This window comes from Rhinolophus sinicus, linkage group LG04 (assembly GCF_036562045.2).
Source record: "Rhinolophus sinicus isolate RSC01 linkage group LG04, ASM3656204v1, whole genome shotgun sequence".
NCBI classification, from domain to species: domain Eukaryota; kingdom Metazoa; phylum Chordata; class Mammalia; order Chiroptera; family Rhinolophidae; genus Rhinolophus; species Rhinolophus sinicus.
Genome location: NC_133754.1, coordinates 169984921 through 170008897, shown reverse-complemented (window position 1 = coordinate 170008897; position 23977 = coordinate 169984921). Strand labels below are relative to the sequence as shown.

General features: G+C 34.5%; 1 protein-coding gene across 7 annotated transcripts in view; it reads left to right on the top strand.

The window, feature by feature from the left end:
- The window catches only part of PTBP3 (polypyrimidine tract binding protein 3), a 99680-nt gene extending 78256 nt beyond the window's left edge, over positions 1-21424 (top strand). For all 7 annotated transcript variants that reach the window (XM_074330839.1, XM_019749549.2, XM_074330840.1 and 4 more), the window contains 7 exons: positions 8364-8432; positions 9255-9394; positions 9631-9664; positions 12028-12120; positions 12886-13102; positions 15996-16073; positions 16225-21424. In XM_074330839.1, the coding sequence (XP_074186940.1) occupies positions 8364-8432; positions 9255-9394; positions 9631-9664; positions 12028-12120; positions 12886-13102; positions 15996-16073; positions 16225-16357 (764 nt within the window). In that variant the 3' untranslated portion in view covers positions 16358-21424. The remainder of the gene's footprint in view (positions 1-8363; positions 8433-9254; positions 9395-9630; positions 9665-12027; positions 12121-12885; positions 13103-15995; positions 16074-16224) is intronic.
- Positions 21425-23977: the final 2553 nt, after the last annotated feature.

Here is a 23977-nt window from a genome sequence, read left to right as displayed (position 1 = left end):
TATGTTTGTTTAAAAACCACAAATTTTAACCGATACCTCCAATTCCAATCCAGCACCCTTTTTCATATTGGTAACTTTTTTCTTCAAGAATGAAAACTCTAGTTTCCATTAGCCTCAACACATTTACTTACTTGCTCAATCCTATAATAACTTAAAAAGTAGTTTCAGATTTCTTAACACATACCATTAGAACTTCAGTTAATATTTGCTTAAGTTGTTTTCTATGCATTGTTCCATTGGTGTGTCTTTCCTTTCTCATTACCTCATCTCAATATCTGATAGAGTAAATCTTTTTACCTTATTCTTCAAAAGTATCTTGACAGTTTTGACCATTTTACACATGAACTTTAGGATCAGCTTGACAAGTCCTCTAAAAAAAAAAAGCTTATGGGGTTTTGATTGGATTACATTGACTTTATAAATCACTTAGAAGATAATTGACATCTCCAATAGAGTCTTCCAGTCTTTGAACGTTGTACATCTCTCCATTCACTTGGATATTCCTTAATGTCTTTCAGTAACATTTGGTGACTTTTCTCCATAAAGGTTTGCATGTTTTGTTAGATTTATTACTAAGAACCATACTTTTAAGATTCTAATTCTAGAACTATTGTTACTGATCTGTGTAACCTTGGGCAAATTGCTTAACTGCTCTGCACTTTTATTTCTTCATATGTGGAATGAGCATAATAGTAGTGTTTAACTGGCAGAGTTGTGATGAACATTAAATGTGCTGATGTACATAGAGTTTAGAATGGTGCATGGCAGAGTGCAATGTAAGTGTTAGCTTATAATGTCATTGTTGTTTTGTTTTCTAACTGTTGCAAATATAGAAATGTAGTGTTTCTTGATTTCATTTTCAGCATCCTTGATAAACTAATTTTATATTCATTCCTTTTCTAAACTGTTAATTTCTTTTTCTTTGGTAAGATGCACTTCTAAAATTTATATAGAAATGGAAAAAGAAAGTAGAGTGTTAAAAGGAATTACATTTTTTTAAATTCCAAAACTTAATATAAAGCTGCAGTAATCAAGCCAGTTTGGTAATGTAAAAAGGATAGGTATGGAATCTAGAATTAGATCTACACATATGTAGTCAGATGATTTTCAACAAAATTGCCAATGTAAAATTTAGTAGGAAAAGGGAACTCTTTCAACAAGTAGGTTTTGGAGAGGTGGATATCCATATTAGAAAAAAAAAAAACATTGATCTTTATCTCACACCATATTAACAGATGGACTTGAAATGGATCTTAGACCTCTGTGTAAAACTAAAACTTGGAGAAGAAAACATGGGAGAAAATCTTTGCAACCTGAGGATATGATATGCAAAGGTTTCTTAGATAGAACACAAAAGGCACAACTGTAAAAGGAAATAATTTATATATTGTACATCAAAATTTAAGTTTTACTCCTTCAAATATACTATCAAGAAAACCAAAAGGCAAGCTACAGACTTGAAGGAAAATATTTGCAACACATATTAGACAAATTCATCATATCACATTACACTCTTATAGCTCAATAATAAAACAAGAAACCAATAAAAAATGGGCAGAATATTTGAAGCATTACTTTACAAAGCACATGAAAATATGCTCAACATCTCTAGTCACCAGGGAGATGGAAATGAAAATCACAGTGTTACTACATGCTCATCAGAATGACTAAAATTAAAAAGGCTTCCTTTACAAGGATGTAGGCCATCTTTCACTAGCATATTGTGTTGGTGACAATGTAAAATTTAGGTATAACCAGTTTGGAAAAGAGCTTGGCAGTTTCTTAAAAAGTTAAACGTGTACCTACAATATGGCTTGGTCATTCCATCCAGTCATTTATCCAAAATAAATGAAAGTTATGTTCACACAAACGTGTGCACAAATGTTCATAGTAATTTTATTTGTGATGACCAAAATCTAGACATACTCTATTATAGGTCGATGGATAAACAAAAAGTTCATCTATGTGATGATGAAATACCATTCAGCAATAGAAAGGAATAAATTGATAAGAACCACAGGATAATCCTGAATGAAAGAAGCCAGACCAAAAAAATGTATGATCTGTTTATATGTAATTCTGTTAAATTCAAACTAATCTATAGTGATAGAAAGCAGGTCAATGGGGACAGAGAGCAGGTTGCTTGAGGACAGGGTTTGGAGAGAGATGGATTGCAAAAGGGACAAAAGGAAATTTTTGAGGTGATGGAAATATTTGTTATCTTGATTGTAATAGTTTCGCATGTTTTAGATATACATCAGAACTCTTCAGTATCTTTTATATATGTATAGTTTATTGTGTGTATACTGGCAAAGAAAAATAAGTCATGTCTTTTCAGTCTAATGCTGACAACCCTCCAAAGGTTCCCATTCCTTTCAGAGTAAATGCCCACATCTGTCTATATTGGATTACCAGGGCCTTATCCACTCCAATTTTACTTTTTGACATATCTCCTTTGATGCTCCCTCTGCATACCAAACTGACTTCCCTCCTGTTTCTAGAACATGTTAGGTATGTACCCATCTCCATCCAGATTGTAGCACCAGTTATTCCCTCTTCCTGGAGTGCTTTTTCCATATACCCTCAGATTTTAGATTTTGTTCATGCTGTCTTCTTTGACCTATGCTGACCAGCCCTCCCTCAGTATTCTGATTCTCCTGATATATATACATATACATATATATATATATACACACACACACACACACACACACACGTATATCTATGTGTGTGTGTATGTGTGTGTGTGTGTGTATATATATATAGTATTTTCACCTTCTTATTTATGCAGTTAACTCATTTACTGTGTTTATTGTTTATTCTGTTTTCATCACTAGAATTAAGGTTTACCAGGGTAGGTTTTTAAGGTTACTGATATTTGTGCCTGACATAAAATAGGCACTCAAAAAATATTTGTTGAATTAATGTTTATTATTCTGATTTTCCCACTGCTGTTTTTGAAGTTTAACTCTGTTTTGTATTTTCATATAGGATTTTTAACTTTCATACTTATTTTAACCAAAATCTAAAGTTAATTGATAGCATATCCTTTCCTTACATAACACAAGAACTTCAGGACACTTTAACTCCTTTACCATCTTTTTAAATCTACTCCAAATTCGTGATATTGTTATGTTTTAATATTTATTTTATTTTAACTTGGCAATTTATTAGTACTGCTTTATACAATCAGTATTCATTTAGATTAAACCATATATAACTCCATAGGCATTTCATTCCTTCTTTCCACCTAGGATCACTTACGTTCTGCCTGAAGAACATCTTTTAGTATTCACTGAGGGAAATTTGTGGTAACATATTTGAAGTTATTTGTCAAAAACAGCCTGTATTGGGCAGCTGGGTGGCTCAGTTGGTTAGAGCGTGAGCTCTCAACAACAAGGTTGCCGGTTCAATTCCCACCTGGGATGCTGGGTTGTGCCCCCTGTAACTAAAGATTGAAAACTGCAACTGGACTTGGAGCTGAGCTGCGCCCTCCACAACTAGATTGAACGGCAACGACTTGGAGCTGATGGGCCCTGGAGAAACACACTGTTCCCCAATATTCCCCAATGAAATTTATTGGAAAGAAAAAGTATTGTCGATTTTAAAAGATATTTTTGTTGAACATGGAATTCCAGGTTGATAGCTATTTTTCGTTCAATATGTTAAATCATTCCACAATATTCTGGTTTTCATTGTTGCTCTTAGAAAGCCAGCTGTCAACCTGACTATTGCTCTTTTCTTACTGGCTGTTCTTTATTTTCTTCATCTTTGATGTTTTGTAGTTTCGGTATGATTTGTTCTGATTGGAGCTTATTGGGCTTCTGATTGGAGCTTATTGGGATTGTCCCTTTTTTTGGTTCTAAAAATTAGCTTTTCATATATTTATTCTTCCCACTAGTTCTTTTTTTACCTTCTGGAACTTTGATTAGACCTGTTACACCCTCTTACTGTATTCTGAGTGTCTCAAACTATCATAGTTTCTATATCTTTATCTCAGTTGCGTTCTGAGTAATTTCTTAGAGCCTAACTTTTATTTCATTAACAGTATCTTTGCTTTTGTCTAATCTGTTGTTAAACTTTTCTGGTAATTTTAGATTTTAATTATATTTCTATAAATTTTATTTGGTCCTTGTTTTATTTTTTTTCTAATTTATTTTGGGGAACAGTGTGTTTCTCCAGGGCCCATCAGTTCCAAGTTATTGTCCTTCAATGCAGTTGTGGAGGGTACAGCTCAGCTCCAAGTTCAGCCGTCGTTTTCAGTCTTTGTTGCAGGGGGCACAGCCCACCATCCCATGGACAGGAATTGAATGGGCAACCTTGTTGTTGAGAGCTCTCACTCTAACCAACTGAGTCATCTGGCCGCTCAGCAGCTGCTCATTGTCTTCAATCTAGTTGTGGAGGGCACAGCTCACTGGCCCATGTGGTAATCGAACCAGAAACGCTGTTGTTCAGAGCTTGCGCTCTAACCAACTGAGCCATCCAGCCGCCTCTATTTGGTCCTTGTTTTAAAAGTGTCTCCTCCCCTACAGATATTTTTCAGCATGTTTTTTATTTCTTTAGATATACTGTTTAAATCTTCATCTAATAATTCCAGTATCTGAAATCTTTGCAGTTGTGTTTCTGCAGTAAGATTTTTCTTTGCTTTTTTTTTTAATGAGTTACTTAGTTTGCTTGGAGAATTAATTTGTGAATTTTTGGGGTGGTATGTTTCTCCAGAGAGAATTTGCTTCTCTGCAATATTAAAGCACTATGTTTGGGGCCATTTCTATCTAAATCTACAGCTCATTAATTTTCCTCTGGACCTTAAGAAATAATGAATTTGGACTGCAAATTTGCATGAGAGCTTGCTTTTGGTTAGAACTTTCCAGGAAGGTTTTTATTCCTTCTCTGCTAGATATGTAGGTAACTTTCCTTGAAGTCTTCTGAGGGTAGGAAGAGAAGGTAAATGGGGTAGGTTATTTCAGGCTTACACTCTGGATGAATATTGTGAAATTCTCCTATTAACTTCTTCCTTGGGTTAACCCTGGAATGTGTATCTTGTCCACTACCCCATGGGGCTGACTAAACCACAGCTCAGCTTCACAGAGTTAGTTTTTTGGCCTGGTTATTTCTTATCATCTTGTCAACTGTTAGATTTTTTTTTTTTTTTAAGGTCTTTTTACTCTTTCATTAGGCATTTTCTGCTGTAAGGTTGGTGTATATTATTTAGTCTGCTACTATACCCACATTTAAAAAAAACATAATTGTGCTATATTTTTTATAGTATACATTCTTTATAATATTTTAAATGGTTCTGCATTTTGTCTAGTGACTCTGTAATTTATTTACTCTCCAATTTGGACATTAAGCTTGTTTCTTTGGGGTTTTGCTATGATAAATAACACTGATAAACTGATTTCATAGGTTAAAATGTTATCTATTAATTTGCATTGCTTTAATTGCTGTTGTGGTGGTATATTTTCCAAATGTAAAATATCTATTCTTAGTCATTCAGGTCTTAAACCTTTTTTCTTAAAGGTTTATATAATCTTTTTTCAAAAGATACTAACCCATTGTCTAACAGGTTACTTTGCTAAAATGTTTGTTTCTGCTTATGTGAGTGTAGATTTATGGAAACTTTATAAATGATTCTTTTGTCAAATTTTAACAAATGTTCTTGTTAATCATCATATTATATTTGGAAGCAGTTATTTAAAATTTGGGTCTGGTAATCGCTTGCCAGTTCTTCTATTTATCACTATTTCATGTTCTGTGACAGTTATCTCAAAATTTTTCATTATTTCCATAAAACCTGCTGCTAGTCTGCCTCCTTCCTCATAGCGATCTGTATTAGTCTCTTTGTTGTGTTTAAAAAGTACCTCCCTTGCCCTCTCCCCAAATCTCAGTGGTTTCCAGCAATTAACATTTATTTCTCTCACAGCACTGACTGCTTAGGCAGCTGTGAATCTGCTTTTGCCCTTAATTCATATGTCTTTGGCCAGGGCTGAAGATGTCACTGCACTTGAGACATGGCATTCTTATGGCAGAAAGTAAAAAATGAGAGATCTGCTGTAAACCAACAATGCCTCTTAAGGCTTCTGTATAGATGCTGCATGTCTGTGTGTGTATTCCTGTGACATCATTAAATGCAGTGAGAATTGCATAGAAATGTATGTTCCTCCCATAGGAGGCACTGCAAGTCACATGACTGGCCAGAGATATATGGAAAGGGCAAGTGAATACTTGTCAACAATAATACAATCAACCAGGGCCGGCCCGGTGACTCAGGAGGTTAGAGCTCCATGCTCCTAACTCCGAAGGCTGTCGGTTCGATTCCCACGTGGGCCAGTGGCCTCTCAACCACAAGGTTGCCGGTTCGATTCCTCAAGTCCCGCAAAGGATGGTGGGCAGTGCCCCCTGCAACTAAGATTGAACACGCCACCTCGAGCTGAGCTGCCTTCCAGATGGCCCAGTTGGTTGGAGCATGGGCTCTCAACCACAAGGTTGCCTGTTCGACTCCCGCAAGGGATGGGGGGCTGCGCCCCCTGCAACTAGCAACGGCAACTGGACCTGGAGCTGAGCTGCACCCTCCACAACTAAGACTGAAAGGACAACAACTTGAAGCTGAACGGCACCCTCCACAACTAAGATTGAAAGGACAACAACTTGACTTGGGAAAAAAAAAAGTCCTGGAAATAATACAATCAACCATATCTCTTCCTATGATTAACTTCCCACCGTAAATTTTTTATAATTACTCATTTGCATATTGAAGATTTGTTATGTCTTCCCTTGTGCCTTAAGTATAAAAATAAATCATTGTACCCATATTCTCCAGACTACTTGAATGTAAGTTAAGTTAAGACAGATTCTTGTCTGCTTTGTTCAGTGCTTCCTTAGCACTAAAAGAATGACTGGCTCATAGTATGCTTTCAGTAACTATTTGTTTCCTTTATTTCATCAGTTATTCTGTCAGTTATTCTTTTGTATCTTCAATTCTCTTGCTAACTTTATCCCTGAAGTCTCTTAATGACTATATTTTCTTGAATTATTTAAATAAATTGCAGCTGTATATTTAACAAACTCTGTTACATAGTTCTCTTTAATGAAGAGAATAAACTAATGAGCTTTTGACTCCTCCAGAAAATACAGCCTACATACTTCTTCCTATAAATACACTCATCACTCTATCACTAAAAAAAAAATCCTTTGTCCCTTTGACTCTTACAATCTGACTTCTTGCTATTACCCTAAAACTATTCTTTACCTTTTACGTTTCTCATTCTCTTTGACCTCTATTAACCCCTCCCCCCCAAAAAAAAACTCTGTTCCTCTAGCTCCTGAACGATTAGAATTCACTTTTTATTTCTATTTCCAAGGCTATTCTGTTTTCACTTTTCCTTAGAATGTTCTTCCTTCATCTACCCTTTAAGTGTATTAATACACCCAGGCTCTATTTTTCACTCTCCTCATTTCTTGTCTTGTGCCCTTTTTAGTGAAGCTCTCATTCATATGGCTTTTATGTAGAAATAAATATAAATTTGTGTCTTATAATAGTTATTCTGAGTTTGCCCCTTTGTAGGCATTTCCATGTGAATGTTTTACCATTACCTCCCCCTTGACATGTCCAAAACCAAATTGTTTTCCTGCTAGTACTGACTCCTCCATTTGAACTAACTCCTGTTTTTGTTGATAGTCACCAGGCTTCTAAAAGGAAAGGGGAAAATGCCAGCATTTGTTCAGCATCTAGTATATACTAAACACTGTGATTTTTAATTACGTATTGTCTAGCTCAAGTTTTACCCCCTGAGAAACTTTCTTCGAATAATCACAGTGAATCTTCTGGGGTCCCTTCTTCTTAGACTACGTGCAGTACATTTGTGTTTAAATCACTAGATCCTCAGCATACAAGTCTCCTGTAATTCATACTTTTAGTTTGTAAACCTCTCGAAGGCAAGAATTTTAATTTCATATTTCCTTTTTATGAGCACCATACCCCATAGGTACAGTACAATTTAATAAGTATTTGATGATTTTCACATAGAAACAATGCTCTAAATAAGGGCATTAACAATGCCCTAGAAACAATGCTCTAAATAAGAATCTTAACCTAAAGAACAAAACTAAATAACTAATAACTCAAAACTGAATAACAGCTAACTGTACTCTTGAACCTTGAACCCAATTGAAAGGGATTAGCCTCTGGAAATGCCAAGAGGCTCTTACGTATTAAGGATCACAATATGTAAGGTGAACAAATTTTTACTTCATAACAGAATCTCTTTATCAATATTACACCCTCATATAGCCATTTTATTTGTTTTGATGACCATATTTATAGATGGTAGTATATTTATTTTAGCTTCTCTTTCCCCCATTAGGTGCACCAGGTATAATTTCCTCACCGTATGCAGGGGCTGCTGGATTTGCTCCAGGCATTGGATTTCAAGGTACAGGTGACTCCTTTAAAGTTGAATTTAAAATGATTTTTGTGATGTTCTATATTTTCTAGGAACTTATAAAGATGAAAAATATTACCATATTGGAAGGATTTACAACAAAAGTATTATGTGTGTCAACCATAAAAGTGGTTTGATTATATGATACACAGCTTCCTTTATTTACAAATAATTCTATAAAATCTGTGTCTGATGGTAATACTTATTATATAGCTCTTTACAAAGTTACAAAATGCTTTTCAAATACAGAATGTCCTGCGTTCTGCATGTATACAATCACCTGTTTTAGGTATACAACTCTGATTTTTTAGTGAATTTATAGAGTTGTGCAGCCATTTACCACAGTCCAGTTTAGAACATGCTCCACAACCACTTTACATGTATATTTGTGACTTCTGTTCAAGGACTTTTTAAAAATATATATCGGGTTTTATGGGAGAAGTCAATCTGAAAATTACATCTACTTTGTAGAAATGTGCTACAGTATATCTATTTCAAGAAACAAGGGAGTGCTTGTAGTTGATAGACCCTCTGAGAAGCCTAATGGCTTTTAAGACCAGTGAATTCAGTTGCTCCACAAAGTACTATATAAATAATAGAATACTGAGAATGATGTCAAAAAATAAGGAACTTGACTTCCAGATAGACTCTGTAGGGCAAAAAAAATAGGTCTTTGATAACCTTATGGTAATTTTGACACATTTTCTTCTATATTTTTGCTTTTTTCTTCATTTATCTACTTACATTATATAAGTGTTGTACGGTAATTCTCCAGATAACTAGAATATGAAATGCTTTTGGTATTTTTAAAAGGTATATCAGTCCCAGCTGTTCCTGGAGCTCTTGGTCCGCTCACACTCACCTCCTCTGCTGTCACTGGAAGGATGGCCATTCCTGGGGCTGGTGGTATACCAGGAAATTCTGTTCTGCTTGTCACCAATCTCAATCCTGATGTGAGTTGAAAAGTATTATAAAGTCTTTCAGGAAGAGGTCTATAGTAGCTTCTGATCTAGTGTTGTATTCCAATAAAAACATTCAAGTTTGTTGTAAGCATTTTTATTAAAATTCATCACTAGTATATATAGATGAGCATATAAAATAAATACTTTAAACAAAGTCAACTGTCATTACTAGTAAATTTATTTAAAATTTTTACTTAGATACTTATACTTTGTATTATTCTTTTCAGTTTATCACACCACATGGGCTTTTTATCCTATTTGGTAAGTTGTTTTTTGCTGTTTTTAATATTATCTGTGATGTGGATTGAACACCTTTCATCATTCAGTAATATTTATTGACTATCTTTATGTGCCATGTAGTGTGTTCGACACTGAGGATAGAGTCGCAAAGTAATTACAATTACAATAAAATTTTATAAAAAGGGAAATAGTTATTGTAATGGAAGTATATAGGTGGGAGAACTAACCTTACTGAGAGAATCACCGATGATGTACCAAGAGAAATGACAGTTAAGTTGACTTACGAAAAATGAGAAACCGTTAGCCACACAGAAAAGGGAGGGCAAATGTCCTTTCACAGGTACTACGTAGGAGAGAGAGAGAGAGAGACAGGTGGATAGGAACAACATCATGAATAGCTTTGTAAGCTAAATTACAGAGCTTGGTTTTAACCTATGAACAGTGGGAAACCATTGAATAGTTTTCAGCAGGAGAGAGGCAAAATGAGATACAGGTTTTACAAATAAATCTCCAAACTTTCTAATAGTGTTCCTCTCTCAGTTTAAAAAAAAAAAAAGCATGTACTCCTAATTTATATATGATTAATTATTAATAAACTTCATCCATCTTTTACTATATTCATTATGTGTAGTGTAATATGTACAAATATATGGGCAATGAAATAAGCAATATTTGATATTTTAAAGATTTTTATTAGTGAAACTTTGTATAAAAACTATTAACATTGAGTGAGAAATATGGTTTAATCTGTGTCATTATTTTCAGAAATCCTTTTGTTTTGATTCAGTATTCCAAGGTCTGATTCTAAATTCACTTTAGTACTTGATCTTAATGGTTGTCATAATTGAAAAAGATACCTCATAAAAATGTGTAACATAAATAGAAGTGTTTCATTGTTGTTGTACCTAATTACAATACTGATGTTTCCATCTAAACCACTAATTTTTGTTGTGCTTTACTTCGAAAAGTTCCCTTTTTCCTCATTACATTAGTTGGTCTTGAAAATTGTTGCATTAGAATATTTTTAACAAATGGGGTTAAAGCTCATTTTCATTTGGAAGAATTTTTAATACAACAGAAAATTGTTTCAGATTTTTTGAATGGGTAATAGGCATTTTTGAGGTATAATTTATAGCCACACGATTTACCTGCTTGAAGTACACAACTCCAGGATGGTTAGTAAATTTATGGAGTTGTGCAGCCATTATTACCCAAGTCCAATTTTAGAACATTTCCATCACCCCACAGAGATCCTTTATGCTCATTTGCAATAACCATAAAAGTTTTTATTCATGGCACATTTCTGTAATTTTCGGTAACAAAATCATGTATTAATGATACATTTTCATATGTCTCTTTAATAGCAAAACCACATGTCTTTCTAAAAGTAATTAATTTCTCATTTAAAAAAAATACCACGTTCAGCTTGAAGGCCAAATTGTGTTCTTATAAAAATAATACGTTATTTCAGCCACTTGTCACTTCTGAAAAGGACAGCAAATTTGGAATACTTGTCTTGTTGTTTTAAATTCTAAAAGTACCATTCATCTCTGCATTCAGTTGCTCTTCTGTGCTTGCCCACAAGATAACCAGCACTCCTTTGTGTGCCTTGAAGATTTTCATAGTCATTCTCTCATTGCATTACAAAATATGGTAATGATGCTACTACTTATAAGGGTCTTATTTTTGTAATATTGGTGATACCCTGTAGCATATAAACTGCAATATATTTTAATACACTGGATGAAAAAAATCAGGATGCTCTTTATATTATAGACACTTCTGCCTATAATTTTATCTATGTATTAAAAATTAGTAAAATGTAGTTTTTCATACTGGTTTTATATAAACAAATCAGTGTAAAGAAGAGTTTGATTCTTTTTCTCCCATACTCCAGTGAACCATTTTGCCTCTCCTTTGGGATGTGGTGCCCACTGTGAGGAACACTAGTGGAGAAAAATTGGATGTAATGAGCTCAGCAGGAGGCTGTTACAATAGTCCAGATAGATGTTAAACGATGTTGATAGCTTTGATAGTAATGAGGATGGGAAGAAGTGGACAAATGTGAGAGATACTTAGGCCATAGAATCAATGGGTGCCAGTGATTGATTGGATATATGAGTTTAAGGAAAGGAAGTCCAAACATGAATCCAGGTGTCTGGAGTATGTATGATAGTAACACTTATCAGAAGTCTGTGGTCACTGTAAGTGGGAAGGGGAAAAGATTTGGAACATAGAAGAGTTACATATTTGGGAGCATATGTATGAAATGCCCAGGGAATATATGTAATCTGAGAAAAGAAGCCTTTAAGTGTATTAGTAAAATTAATTAAATATTACATAGTTGGACATTAAAAATTGTTTTGTTTTGTCTTTTTAATTAGGAGTATATGGTGATGTACATCGAGTGAAGATTATGTTTAATAAGAAAGAGAATGCTTTGGTTCAGATGGCAGATGCAAATCAAGCTCAGCTAGGTACTAATGACTAATAATGATAACCTCTCCCTTTTATACAGGAATCTTCCTATAAAGTAAACAAACTTACAACTAGTAGGAATATACTTTTACTGAAGAGTGCCTCTTTATGCTAACATCTTTATTATTTGGACCTCTTGTATTTTAAGATTAAACATATTTATTACTCTTTGAAGTCTGAAGTTCATTATCTACTTGAACATATTGATATTTAGAGCTTTGACTGTATGGTTTTTCTTTTAAGTTTAAACTAATAAACATCACTTACTCTCTTTTACCTTGTTTGTTTGTTTACTTGTTTGTTTTCCTTCCAAATTAAGTTTTCTAGAACCATTGCATGGCATAAAAGTTTAGGCAAACTTCATAATGACGGTCCAAAGTGTCATTCCATGACCACACTGTTCATTGTTATAGTGGCTATTAAAATACTTCTACTGAGATACTTTATAAAAAATACTTTGCCTGAGATTAAACTAATTTATTCAGTAATCATTTTCTGAGCACTTATGTTCCAGGGACTCTGGAACTTCCTGGCACTATGCTAGGAAGACAGTTATTTTTTGTTTGATTATTTTTCTTTCATTATGGTAAAATAAATCATTTAATACATTTCTACATATAAGAGTTTTTTAATTTAAAACCATTTGAACCCTCAAACTGACAATATAATTTTAAATGACTAAATAAAAGAATTTATAATTTAGACACATTTTAGAGAGACTCTGTCTTAATTCCCAAACTTCTCGTTTTCTTCCTATGCACCAGCAATGAACCATCTGAGCGGTCAGAGACTTTATGGAAAAGTGCTTCGTGCTACACTGTCCAAACATCAGACAGTTCAGCTTCCTCGAGAGGGACAAGAAGACCAAGGTCTGACTAAGGATTTTAGTAACAGTCCTTTGCATCGCTTTAAAAAGCCTGGCTCTAAAAACTTCCAGAATATTTTTCCACCGTCAGCCACTCTGCATCTTTCCAACATCCCGTATGTACCTAATTAGATATTATTCATTAGATATTATTAATTTAGATAATTAATAACCTACAGTATATGTTTTAGGAGAGGCAAAAACTCTGAAATTATTCTAAAGCAGTTGTCTTATTATTAACTAATTTCTTGTGAGATGATTCATTTGCCATTATGTCTTAAGGTTATATCTCCAGTCATACACTGCAAAAGTAAAAGATAACAGTTTTTTAAAAAAATTTTTCCAAATAGAGAATTAGCAGCTAGTGTTCAGTTATAAAAGGGCATAAAAATAAATTTATGCAGAAATATTCCATTGGCACATACTTGTTCATCCCTTTGTATAGAAGTAAAGATAAGTAACCAACATAGCAAAATCAAATAATTTATGTATCTAAGAATTTGATAAAAAAAGAATTCTTTATTTTTTATCTATAAGCTTCAAAGCCCTATATAAGTTATTTATTTAATAGTTAAAAATGAGTTTTGTTTTTTTTTGTAGCCACTGTGTATTAACCATTGTTGTAACAGACTTGTTCTTTAGCCATCTTCACACTCCGGGATCAACAGACTACAGCCCATGGGCCAAAACCATTTGTTTTTGTATGGCCTATGAACTAAGATTGATTTTCATATTTTCAAATAGTTGGGGGAAAAGCAAAAGAAAAATTTTTTTTGGTTTGAGAAAATTATACTAAATTTCAAATTTCACAACCCATAAATAAAATTTCATGGAGTATAACTATACTCATTCATTTATGTATTATTATCTATGGCTAAAACAGTAAAGCTGAAGAGTTGCAACAGAAACTGTATGGTCTTCAAACCTAAAATATTTACTGTGTGGACCTTGATAGATAACATCTGGCAATCCCTGTTCTAATTCTTGAAATCCTTGACCTACAAAGATGGCAATTTTGTATAACTTAATCTAATACATGAAGCAGGATAAGCTTTGGGAAGGGAGAGGTAAAAGCTGTGGGGTATGGTTGTACGTGCACATGTGTATGGAAATTTAAAGACTGAGGGAATGGAGAATGGTAAAGTGCTGGAACACTATTGAGAATGAGAGATGGAGATGAATAGGTATAGAAAATAATTACTCAAAACAGTGTTGAATACTCGGTCCCAGCTAGTCCCCAGTTAGGCTACATGGAGAAACCTTAAATCTGAATTGGACAGTGGCTCAAACCTCATGCCAGCCAGGAAACTAGAAAAGCCACTTAAGAAAAATCTAGATTATGTGGATCTAGAAATTTAGCAGCTCATCACTACAGAGTCAGGTAGAGGGGCAACATATTTAGGTAACTGAGGCAGGCTCCTGTCATTGTTACCTTCTTAAATACAATACATTATCCAGGAGCTGGTCTCAGTTGCAGCATACACAGGACATGCAGGTAGAAGAGAAAGGGGCATTAATATTTTTTGAGCCATCTACGGAGTTCTGGCACTGTGATGGTGTTTTACATGTATTACCTCATTAAATCTCCCTATTAATCTTTTTTTTAAATTGTGATAAAATATACACAGCATAAAATTTATCATCGTAGCCATTTTTGAGTGTGCAGTTCAGTGTACATGCACGTTAAGTATATCCATATTATGCAGCCATCACCTTTATCCATCTGTAGATCTTTGTCATCATCCCAAACCGGAACTCTGTACCCATTAAACAATAACCCCATTTCCCTCCAACCACCAGTCCCTGATAACCTCTACAATAGTCCCCCTTTATCCACGGGGGATATGTTTTAAGGCCCCCAGTGAATGCCTGAAACCATGGATAATACCGAACTCTATGTATCGTATGTTTTTCCTATGCATACATAATACCTTGATAAAGTTTAATTTAAAAATTGGCACAGTAAGAGATTAACAACAATAACAATAAAAATAGTATAATTATAATGATACACTGTAATAAAAGTTATGTGAATGTGGTCTCTCTTAAGTCAAGAATTTTTACCTTTTCACTTAAAAGAAGCACTTGACGGCTTCTCTTTGGCATATCTAAATTGCCAGCATCATTCCTCTTGTACTTTGGGGCCCTTATTCAGTAAGATAAGGGAGACTTGAGCGCAAGCACTGCGATACTGCGGCAGTGATCTGAACGCTGAGAAAGGTTACTAATGGCAATAGGCTGGTAGCGTATACAGTGTGGATACTCTGGGTAAAGGGGTGATCCATGTTCCAGGAGCGATGGAGCAGGATGGCAGGAAATTTTATCACACTACTTAGAAGGGCGTTCAATTTAAAACTTACAAATTGTTTATTTCTGGAATTTTCCATTCAATATTTTCAAACCACCTATAGCTGAAGTCTCAGAAAGCGAACCTGCGGATAAGGGGGGACTACTGTATTCTGCTTTTTGTGCCTGTCAGTGTATTCATAATAACGTTTGAAGTAAGGTCATGAGTTTCATTTTATCAATGAAACTGAGAGGCTCAGGTTAAGTAACTTACTTAAACTTTCATACCAAATGAATGAAAAATAGAATGAAGGCTGAGCTGTCTCCCTGCAGAGCTAATTAATGTTCTTCTGTACCGTCCTTGCTGGCAGTTGTGAGATAAGAAAGAATCTACTTTTAGTCAGTTGACTCTCGTGTGATAGACCACTATATTAGCTACTGCTGCATAACTGAGGCAGGCTCCTGTCGTTACCTTCTTTACCTACATTTTCCTGCTCTTTATATACCTGCCCACATCTTTTGCAAAAGATTTGAGGTAAAATTCCATTGTTTGAGGACATGTGTGTGTCAGCCTCGAACCTCTTCCAGGGCAGTTCCAAATCATGTGTTCATGCATGGCTTTATTTTCTTTGAAATGTCAGATACTCTAGAGATTTGATGATTGCAAGGTCATCCTTGCTTCATTAGGGTTGTTGGTTGACTCTCTCTGTGATGTTTTCACAGCCCTTCTGTTACAATGGATGATCTGAAGAACCTTTTCACAGAAGCTGGATGTTCAGTGAAGGCTTTTAAATTCTTTCAGTAAGTCCCTGCTTTCAAGAAATACATTAGCTTTATTTAATATGGTGTGCAAATTTTTAAGATAGTTCGATGAAGTCTTCTAGGGTTGGGGAGGAGGTTTATAGGCACAATTAATTCTGTACACTTTTTATATTTCTTATACCATTTTCAGGAAAGATCGCAAAATGGCCCTTATTCAGTTGGGATCTGTGGAAGAAGCAATCCAGGCCCTCATTGAGCTTCATAACCATGACCTTGGAGAAAATCACCACCTCAGAGTTTCCTTCTCAAAATCTACAATCTGAGCTTTCTGTGAATTTTTCTGCTGAGACTGGACCATAATTTCAGTAAAATGTTCAGACATAGACTGAAGCAGCTCAAGACCAATTCTGCCTCTTACAAAAATAATTCTTTCTGAGTTTGATATTCAAGAATATTCAAAAAAATTAAGAGATGTTCTCTCCCCCCCCACCCACCCCCACCCCGCCAATATGTGATCAAAGGTTTGTTTTTTCTTTTTACCATAGTTTCTATGAAAATAATCTTCAGGAAAAAAAAATCAGGAAAAATTGTTTTCATTAATTTAATTCGCCATATTGAATTGGATTTCAAGAGTACAGACTTTTAGTTTGGGTACAGATCAGCCTTATACATTTCTAAACTCCTTTGTACTTTAAAAAATTTAAACATACAGACTTTTTAAATTACTTGATGTAAGTAATTTAAATTCCTTACAACTAAGTTTTTAACTTTATGATTCAAAACTTTGATTCGACCCCCCCCCCATAGGAAATTATGTTCACTTATAAATTATATCAATTATTTGGCATATATTGATAGCTATTTTACATAAACAAATTGGGTTATATTAGAAGCAGATTTATAAACCTGCATATTTTCTTTCAATGGTTTCTTTTTCTTCACTGTAAGACACTCCTTTGAATATTGCATATCTTTAACTTTTTAAGACTATTTGGAGAAATTAAGTGTCTCAACTGACCCCAAGGAAATTAAGTGGAATACAACCGGGATCTATTAAGGTGTCAGAATAATTAATAATTTTATTAGGAAAGATCATGTTTTAAATTTCAAAATGACAATTATTTGCTGAGTAAAATAATCTTGGAAAATTAAAAAAATAATTGTACTTATAAACTAATTTTTTACAATTGTTTTCAGAAAAAAGTTTACAGTCTTAAGGAAAATATTCAGGTCTATCATGGTTTGACAGATTTTTTAAAGTTATTTTTGGTATGGTCTTCTTTTAGAAAAAAATTAATCTCAAGGGTTTTTTGTACCACTATAATCTGTAATACTTATTCAGAATTACTGTGTATTTACTTAATTTCTTATTATGTGCCTTATTATGTGCTTATGATATGATAGGTTAGAGTTTTATCTAAGTATCTTGGAAAGATATATTGTGGGCTTGGTGAGGATTTGTTTTTTCTTGCCCTGTTTTGGTAAGGATTTTAAAGTTTTTTTCATTGCAATTTTAAGTGGTTTTCAATAAGATAGTTTTTATTCAAATTTATGGTGCTTTGGTGCAGAGATTGGGTGGGGAAAGGTAAATGGTTTGGGGAATAACTCAGTGCACACCTGTAGGCCTCTTTACATTGTGACCAACAGCGGTCATTGCCAGGTATAGCAACCAATTTGGGGCTATGAAATGCAATCTTAGTTTCTGGATCTTGTGTAATCTTTATCATCCATTAGAATTTGTCTCAGGATTACTTGTGTTTTTTGAGAACTTGCTATCCTGTTAATGTAACTTCATTACTTAGCGCCCACATATATGGAATATGAGAAGGTGGGCTTCTCATACTCTGTCACTCTCATTTTGGTTGAATGTAAGAGTACATGTTAATGTTGCTTCAGTGATTGTATAATGTAAAATTGTTTCTTTTTAATGAGAAACTGTGCTTTTGTTAATTATTCCCTTAATGCTTGATCACATTTTTTTAAAAGAAGAGTTTGTCAAAAGGAACATTTTTGTCCACCCCTTTTACACTTCTCAGATTCGCAGAGTGGCTCATTCACCTTTTAAAAGAATATCTCAATCTCTTTGCTACATATATTTCAGCCATTAATTTGAACACGGGAAGGTTTCTACAAAAGAAATTCTACTAGAAATCAGAGACTATAAAAGATATGATAGGTTGTTAAAAAGCAGAATTCACTCAATACTGCCCAACAGTTAGTGGTGGAATAGATAGAAAGAAGGACACAACAGTGAGACCTTCCAAGTTAGCATTGGCTGAATTGATAGGAATAATCATTTATCAAGTTGTTTTTTCACTTAGCAAAACACGGAGTAAGGAGGAGGAAAAATTTTTTCTTTGAGAAACTTTCCAAAATTTGCTTCTGTTTTCCTTCCATAAAGGCACTATTACAATTTTCAGTGGCATGTTAAATTGGATTATTTCATTTTACTTTGAGTTAAGAATCACTGTGTAATTTTAAGTCATGATTCTCACAACATTCAGTGTAAGTGTAGCAGGAAGGAGATCATGATGGTGTTGAATGTAATTTTAAAGTAGAGCATGGCCTTTAAATCTGAGAAAGAACATTTGAATCCTTTTCAGGGATTTGTGTATGTGTGTGTATAGATAAGTGTGTATATATATACATACACTCTTCTAATGTTGTACATACATATGCACATTACATACATTTTAATTTATTGACAAAATCAAATTAAGATTTGGAAAAGTGAGCTATTCTTATTTAAAATAGTGTGCTTCATACCATCAATTTGTGTCTAAAATTAGCTGTAGCATATGGATGTTGTCCATACTGGGCTATTTGCTGTTTGAATTCTAGAGGTCTACAGTATTTGTGTTGGCATAGTTTCTGTAAAAAGAGTTTAAAATACCAGGGCAGTTGAAAAACTAGATCTTTGTATTTTTGTTCTGCATTGTGTTTATTAGACGTAACTTCTAAGCAATGTTATTGCTGTTGAGCTGTCATGCTATTCTATTTTTGTTTATTTACTTTATTTTAAGGAGTATTGTCTCATCACTTTTGGAGGTGTCTTGACATTTACACAGAGTATATATATTCAGGACTTTAAAAAAATAGCAGTACATGTTTAACAGTAGCAATTTATGCCAAAAAGTTTTACTTTGAGATTTAAATAACTTGCAGAGCCGTAAGATGTGTTTTGTGTGAGATACAAATAGAAAAATGACCCAGTATCTTTAATTGATGACTTATTGGAGAGTATCAGAATTACCCAATAGCACCTACAGAATGCCATAAATCCTTTAAGACTAAATATTGCAATCATTTGTTTGTTTCTGACTTTGTTGTTCAAAGTTGCAGAGCTCACAGTGTTTTAGAGACATATTTCTACCTGCCTAATTCCTATGGGAGTGGAGCAGTGCCTTCTTTGGCTCCACCTCGGATGGTGATCACAGGTTCTGCTGCAGTTGATTAGAAGTAACACTCATAAATATCTCTGTTGTTTCATATTGACTTTCCAAAGCTTCCGTGTCATTAGGCGGCAAAGTTCCTATATACATTGAGTATATATATTGTCATGTAATTTCTCTTCTGTTCCCACTGAATATTTTTGGACAAAAGATGACAAGCTCAAAAATTTGCGTTCCCCCCAATGCGTCACTTAAAAAACCCTAAGTTTGCCAAACTACTAGCCTATCTCCTAGAAAAACCTAATGTGTACTGCTATTTTTAAACCCGAAAGACAGCATGACTATGCGTAAAAGCATTTTTCTTAGCCTTTCCTTTGTCTTGATCTGTTGTTAACAAGAATAAAACTGCCAGACTTAAAATATTCTACTGTTGTGCTAAAAGAAAAACAATTTAGATTGCACAAAACTTTTCTTTTAGAGAAAATATAACCCAGATGTCTTTTAAAAGAGCTGTGTTGTTATTTACAAGACTACTTGCAGTCTTTTTTCAGAGGAAACTCTAACAGCTTATTGTTAATGGTTTAAAAAATAGAAAATTACTAAAATATTAGTTTTTGGGGTTTTATAGAGGGAGGAAAACAAAACGGGACCAAAGTTTATGTGCCTTCTTCATTAGTCGTAATTGACCTTTTCTTCCTGTTCGAGACTAAGGTAGAATCAGTATTCTGGTTTTCAGGAAATACGTACTATATAGTTTTAAAAGAATGTTATCCCACAGACTATTCATACGAGCAAAGAATGGTAACTGTGTAAATGAAGTCTCAGTTACGCCTTTGCCTGTATCACATGATACACGCTATAGCATTGTGCAGGTCCAAGAACAGAGCCCTTCTGGATCTCTGGTAGTCACCTTAGTTTTTGTAACCTGAGGCATATGTTCCAGAGAACAGGGATATTTGTCTGGTCCAGTGACCTTGGTGATCATAGTCATGATTGAAAGCTGCTTATGGCAAGCTTAATTCAGCACTGTAAACAGATTTTTGTTCTTGTGTTATTTTCAATTCTTGAATCTATGTAGTAGTTGTAATAACAAATATTTAAATAGCTATTTTTGATGTCATACTCTGGCCTTTCCCCCCCCCTTACCATTATTAACCCAGATATTTTAAAAATTCATCCCACATCCAGAAAGTACTAATTATAAAGATTGCTGACCAAGCAAAGTTTTGCATCAAAATGTCACCTCATTGCTCTGACCAAAGACTGACACCTGGTTTTAACTCCTCTATTAAGCATTTTTTTCTCAAGCTCCTTTCTGAAAGAAGACCCACTGCAAAGCGGCCTTTACTTTCTATTTCCTATTGGTGAATAGACTACTTAAGAGAAAATGGGAGTTTAACTGTGAACAGAATGGATTAGAATGACAAGGGTTTGATGGGCATTTTCAGTACTGTATTTAAGAAAAAAAAAATAGCACAGCTAGGAGCCTCTGACATTGTCTCATGCTTTACATGGTCTGTTCATTAAATTCCCTTTTTCAGTTTATAAGAATGTTCATCTAACAGAAGAAGATGCTGTAAATATTTGTAACATTTTTTTTAACCAGGCCAAAAAAGGAAAAAAAAAAAGAAAGGTTTTGGGGAACAAGTTAACATATAAAGTGGTTTTATATAAAACATCAATTGTCTTGTATATTTTGATAAGCAACAGTACCAGCTTTCATTTGTAACACAGTTTGTGGCATTGGAAAAAAAGGCTTCTGTGATTGTTGAAGTGAATTATGTTATAAATGCAAAGAGAAGATAAAATATTAAAAAACCTTTTCTAAATGCGTAGTGCATGGTTACTTCAAACTTCTGTATACTACAGTATATTCCATTTTCGTTCAGTTTGTATATTTGCTGTCTATTACTTGATATCGCTAATCTCTTTTCCTAACAAATACAGCATTGTAGCATGCCTTTTAATAAATGTCATGACATCTGTACTCTCTTAAAATTTTTCTGTGTTCTTGTCTGTACTTTGGGTTTCCCCTTGTCTTTCCTGTAATTCTAATGATGTCATATTTTCTTTTATGTTTCCATAGCCATCCATCTAAACTTGTTGTAGTTAAAGAATAACAACCATATATTTATACAACTTTAAAAACTGAAAAAAACTCTAGTCTACTAACCACCTTTTTTTTTGTTAGTTTCAGGTGTACAAAACAATGTAATAGACATTTATACCCCTCACAAAGTGATAACCCCCTCCCCCAATCTACTACCCCTCTGACATTGTATATAGCTGTTACAGTTCATTGACCATCTATTCCCCACGCTGTACTCCACATCCTGTGACTATATCTATATTAAATTATAGTTGACATTCATTGTTCTTCAGCTTTAGGTGTACGGCACAGTGGTCAGGCATCTACACCATCCCTGAAGTGGTCTCCCTAGTAAGACAAGTGTCCATCGAATAAACCACCTCTTTTTTTTTTTAACTTTTTTTATTTTACGTGTGTTTTTCCAGGACCTATCAGCTCTAAGTCAAGTAGTTGTCTCAAACTAGTTGTGGAGGACGCAGCTCACAGTGGCCCATGTGGGGATCGAACCAGCAACCTTGTTAAGAGCAGCACGCTCTTACCAACTGAACTAACCGGCCACCCCCAAACCACCTCTTTTTAAATTAAGGAAAAATTTTCATTTTGAGGCAAAACTGCCTTTCTTATAGTCCTATAATGTAACTTCTTCTGTAGTACTCCTTTAGTACAAGTACACGTTGGCACACTTGGCGTGAGTTTCTCTCTCTTTCTCTCAACACACGCACTCACACGATACATGTGCAATGCCAAGCAGGAGTTGGAACACTTTTTCCAGTTTAGTTCAGTTTTTGGCTTTCCTATGGGATTAGTATCCATAAATTTTGAGACAGGAGATGTGATCTCAAACCAAGTTTGTGTCCATTTTTATTAAAGGATAAATACAGTTACCGGCTGCCTATATATTGCTTTTCCTTGTACAGTGTTTTATTTCTGGGTTCTTTAAAGAGTTACTGCATTGTAGGAGCCTAAGTAGTCATTTATTTTAATTTTTTAATTCTGGGATCTTTTGGAAGACGATTTTTAATGGAATAGAAAATTAGGTAAACACTACTGCTCTTTGCTGTCTAACCTGTAAAATCTGTTCTCTCCAGAAATGCAACTAGATGAATTTGTTTATTTTAAGCATAAGAGGCATTTTTGTCAGGAAAAGATAAAATAACCCTATGACCAAATGAGGTTTTTATGAATTTACTTCACCATGAAATGCTTATTTACACAGCAAAGGGCTCAGCCATCATTGAGAGTTGTAGTTTTGAGCATAAATGAGACCACCTAGTTCAATTTCCACTTTTTAAAGTTAAGCGACACAGAAGGAGGTGAGTTGCCCAAGACCACATGCCAGTTAAGTGCAGAGTCGGGACTAGAAACTAGGTCTCCTTGACATTACCCAGCACTCTCCATTGCACCCAGGGGTGTGCTTTTGTCCCGCTGAGTGCTGTGAGGGTTATAATCTTGAAGGTCTGTACCAGGAATCGGGGCGTTTATACTTACCCACACCAGTTTAGAGACATTGCATAAGTAGTGGGGGTGTTTCTGCTGAAGGGTAAAAATGCCTGCCTACTTCTGAAGATTGTAAACTAAAGATGTAGTTTCAAGTTGTAAATTTGAGAAAACTTAAAAAATGTAGTTACTAGTATTAGTTTGCTAAGGCTGACAAAGTAGTCCAGACTAGGCAGTTTAAATAACAAACTTGTTTTCTTACAGTTTTAGAGACTAGAAGTCCAAGATCAAGGTATCAGCAGAATTGTTTTCTTCTGAGGCCTCTTTTCCTTGGCTTATAGATGACCACTTCTCCCTGTGCCTTCACACGGTCTTTGCTCTATGTGTGTCTGGGTCCTGATCTCTTTTTATAAGGACACCAGGCATATTGTATCATATCCAACTGATCTCATTTTACCTTAATTACCTCTTTAAAGGTCCTAGCCCCAAAGTGCAGTCACATTCTGGGGTTTAGGACTTCAACGTAAGAATTTTGAGGGAACACAATTCAGCCCATGACACTGTTGAATTAAAAAATTGATTCATTCAGCTCACCTAGTGCTGATTGTACCATCAATTGAGCTAGGTGCTGGGAATGATAGAGTTAAGAACATGTTGACTTACTTTAGAAATGTGTAATATAGTGGAAATGTCAGCCTAAATCCATAAATCAAATAGTCTTTAACTCTTGCCTTTGATAGGGAGCCCCCAAAATGCCTTTGATAGGAAGTCTCCAGGCAATTCTAGTCAGAATACATAGGCTAAAGCTGTCCTACAGCTCGTTATGAATATGTAGGGACACACACCCTTCAATAAGTATCTACTCCTTACTTTTAGAAATAAGCCATTTTAGAGCGATGATTGTTTGAGACATATGCCATTAGTTGAACAATTACAGGAATAACCAAGTAAGAGGACACCATCAAGCAAGCTGTACCCAATTTTTAATGTACAACATTTATCAATACTTGACCTGGAGTGCTGGG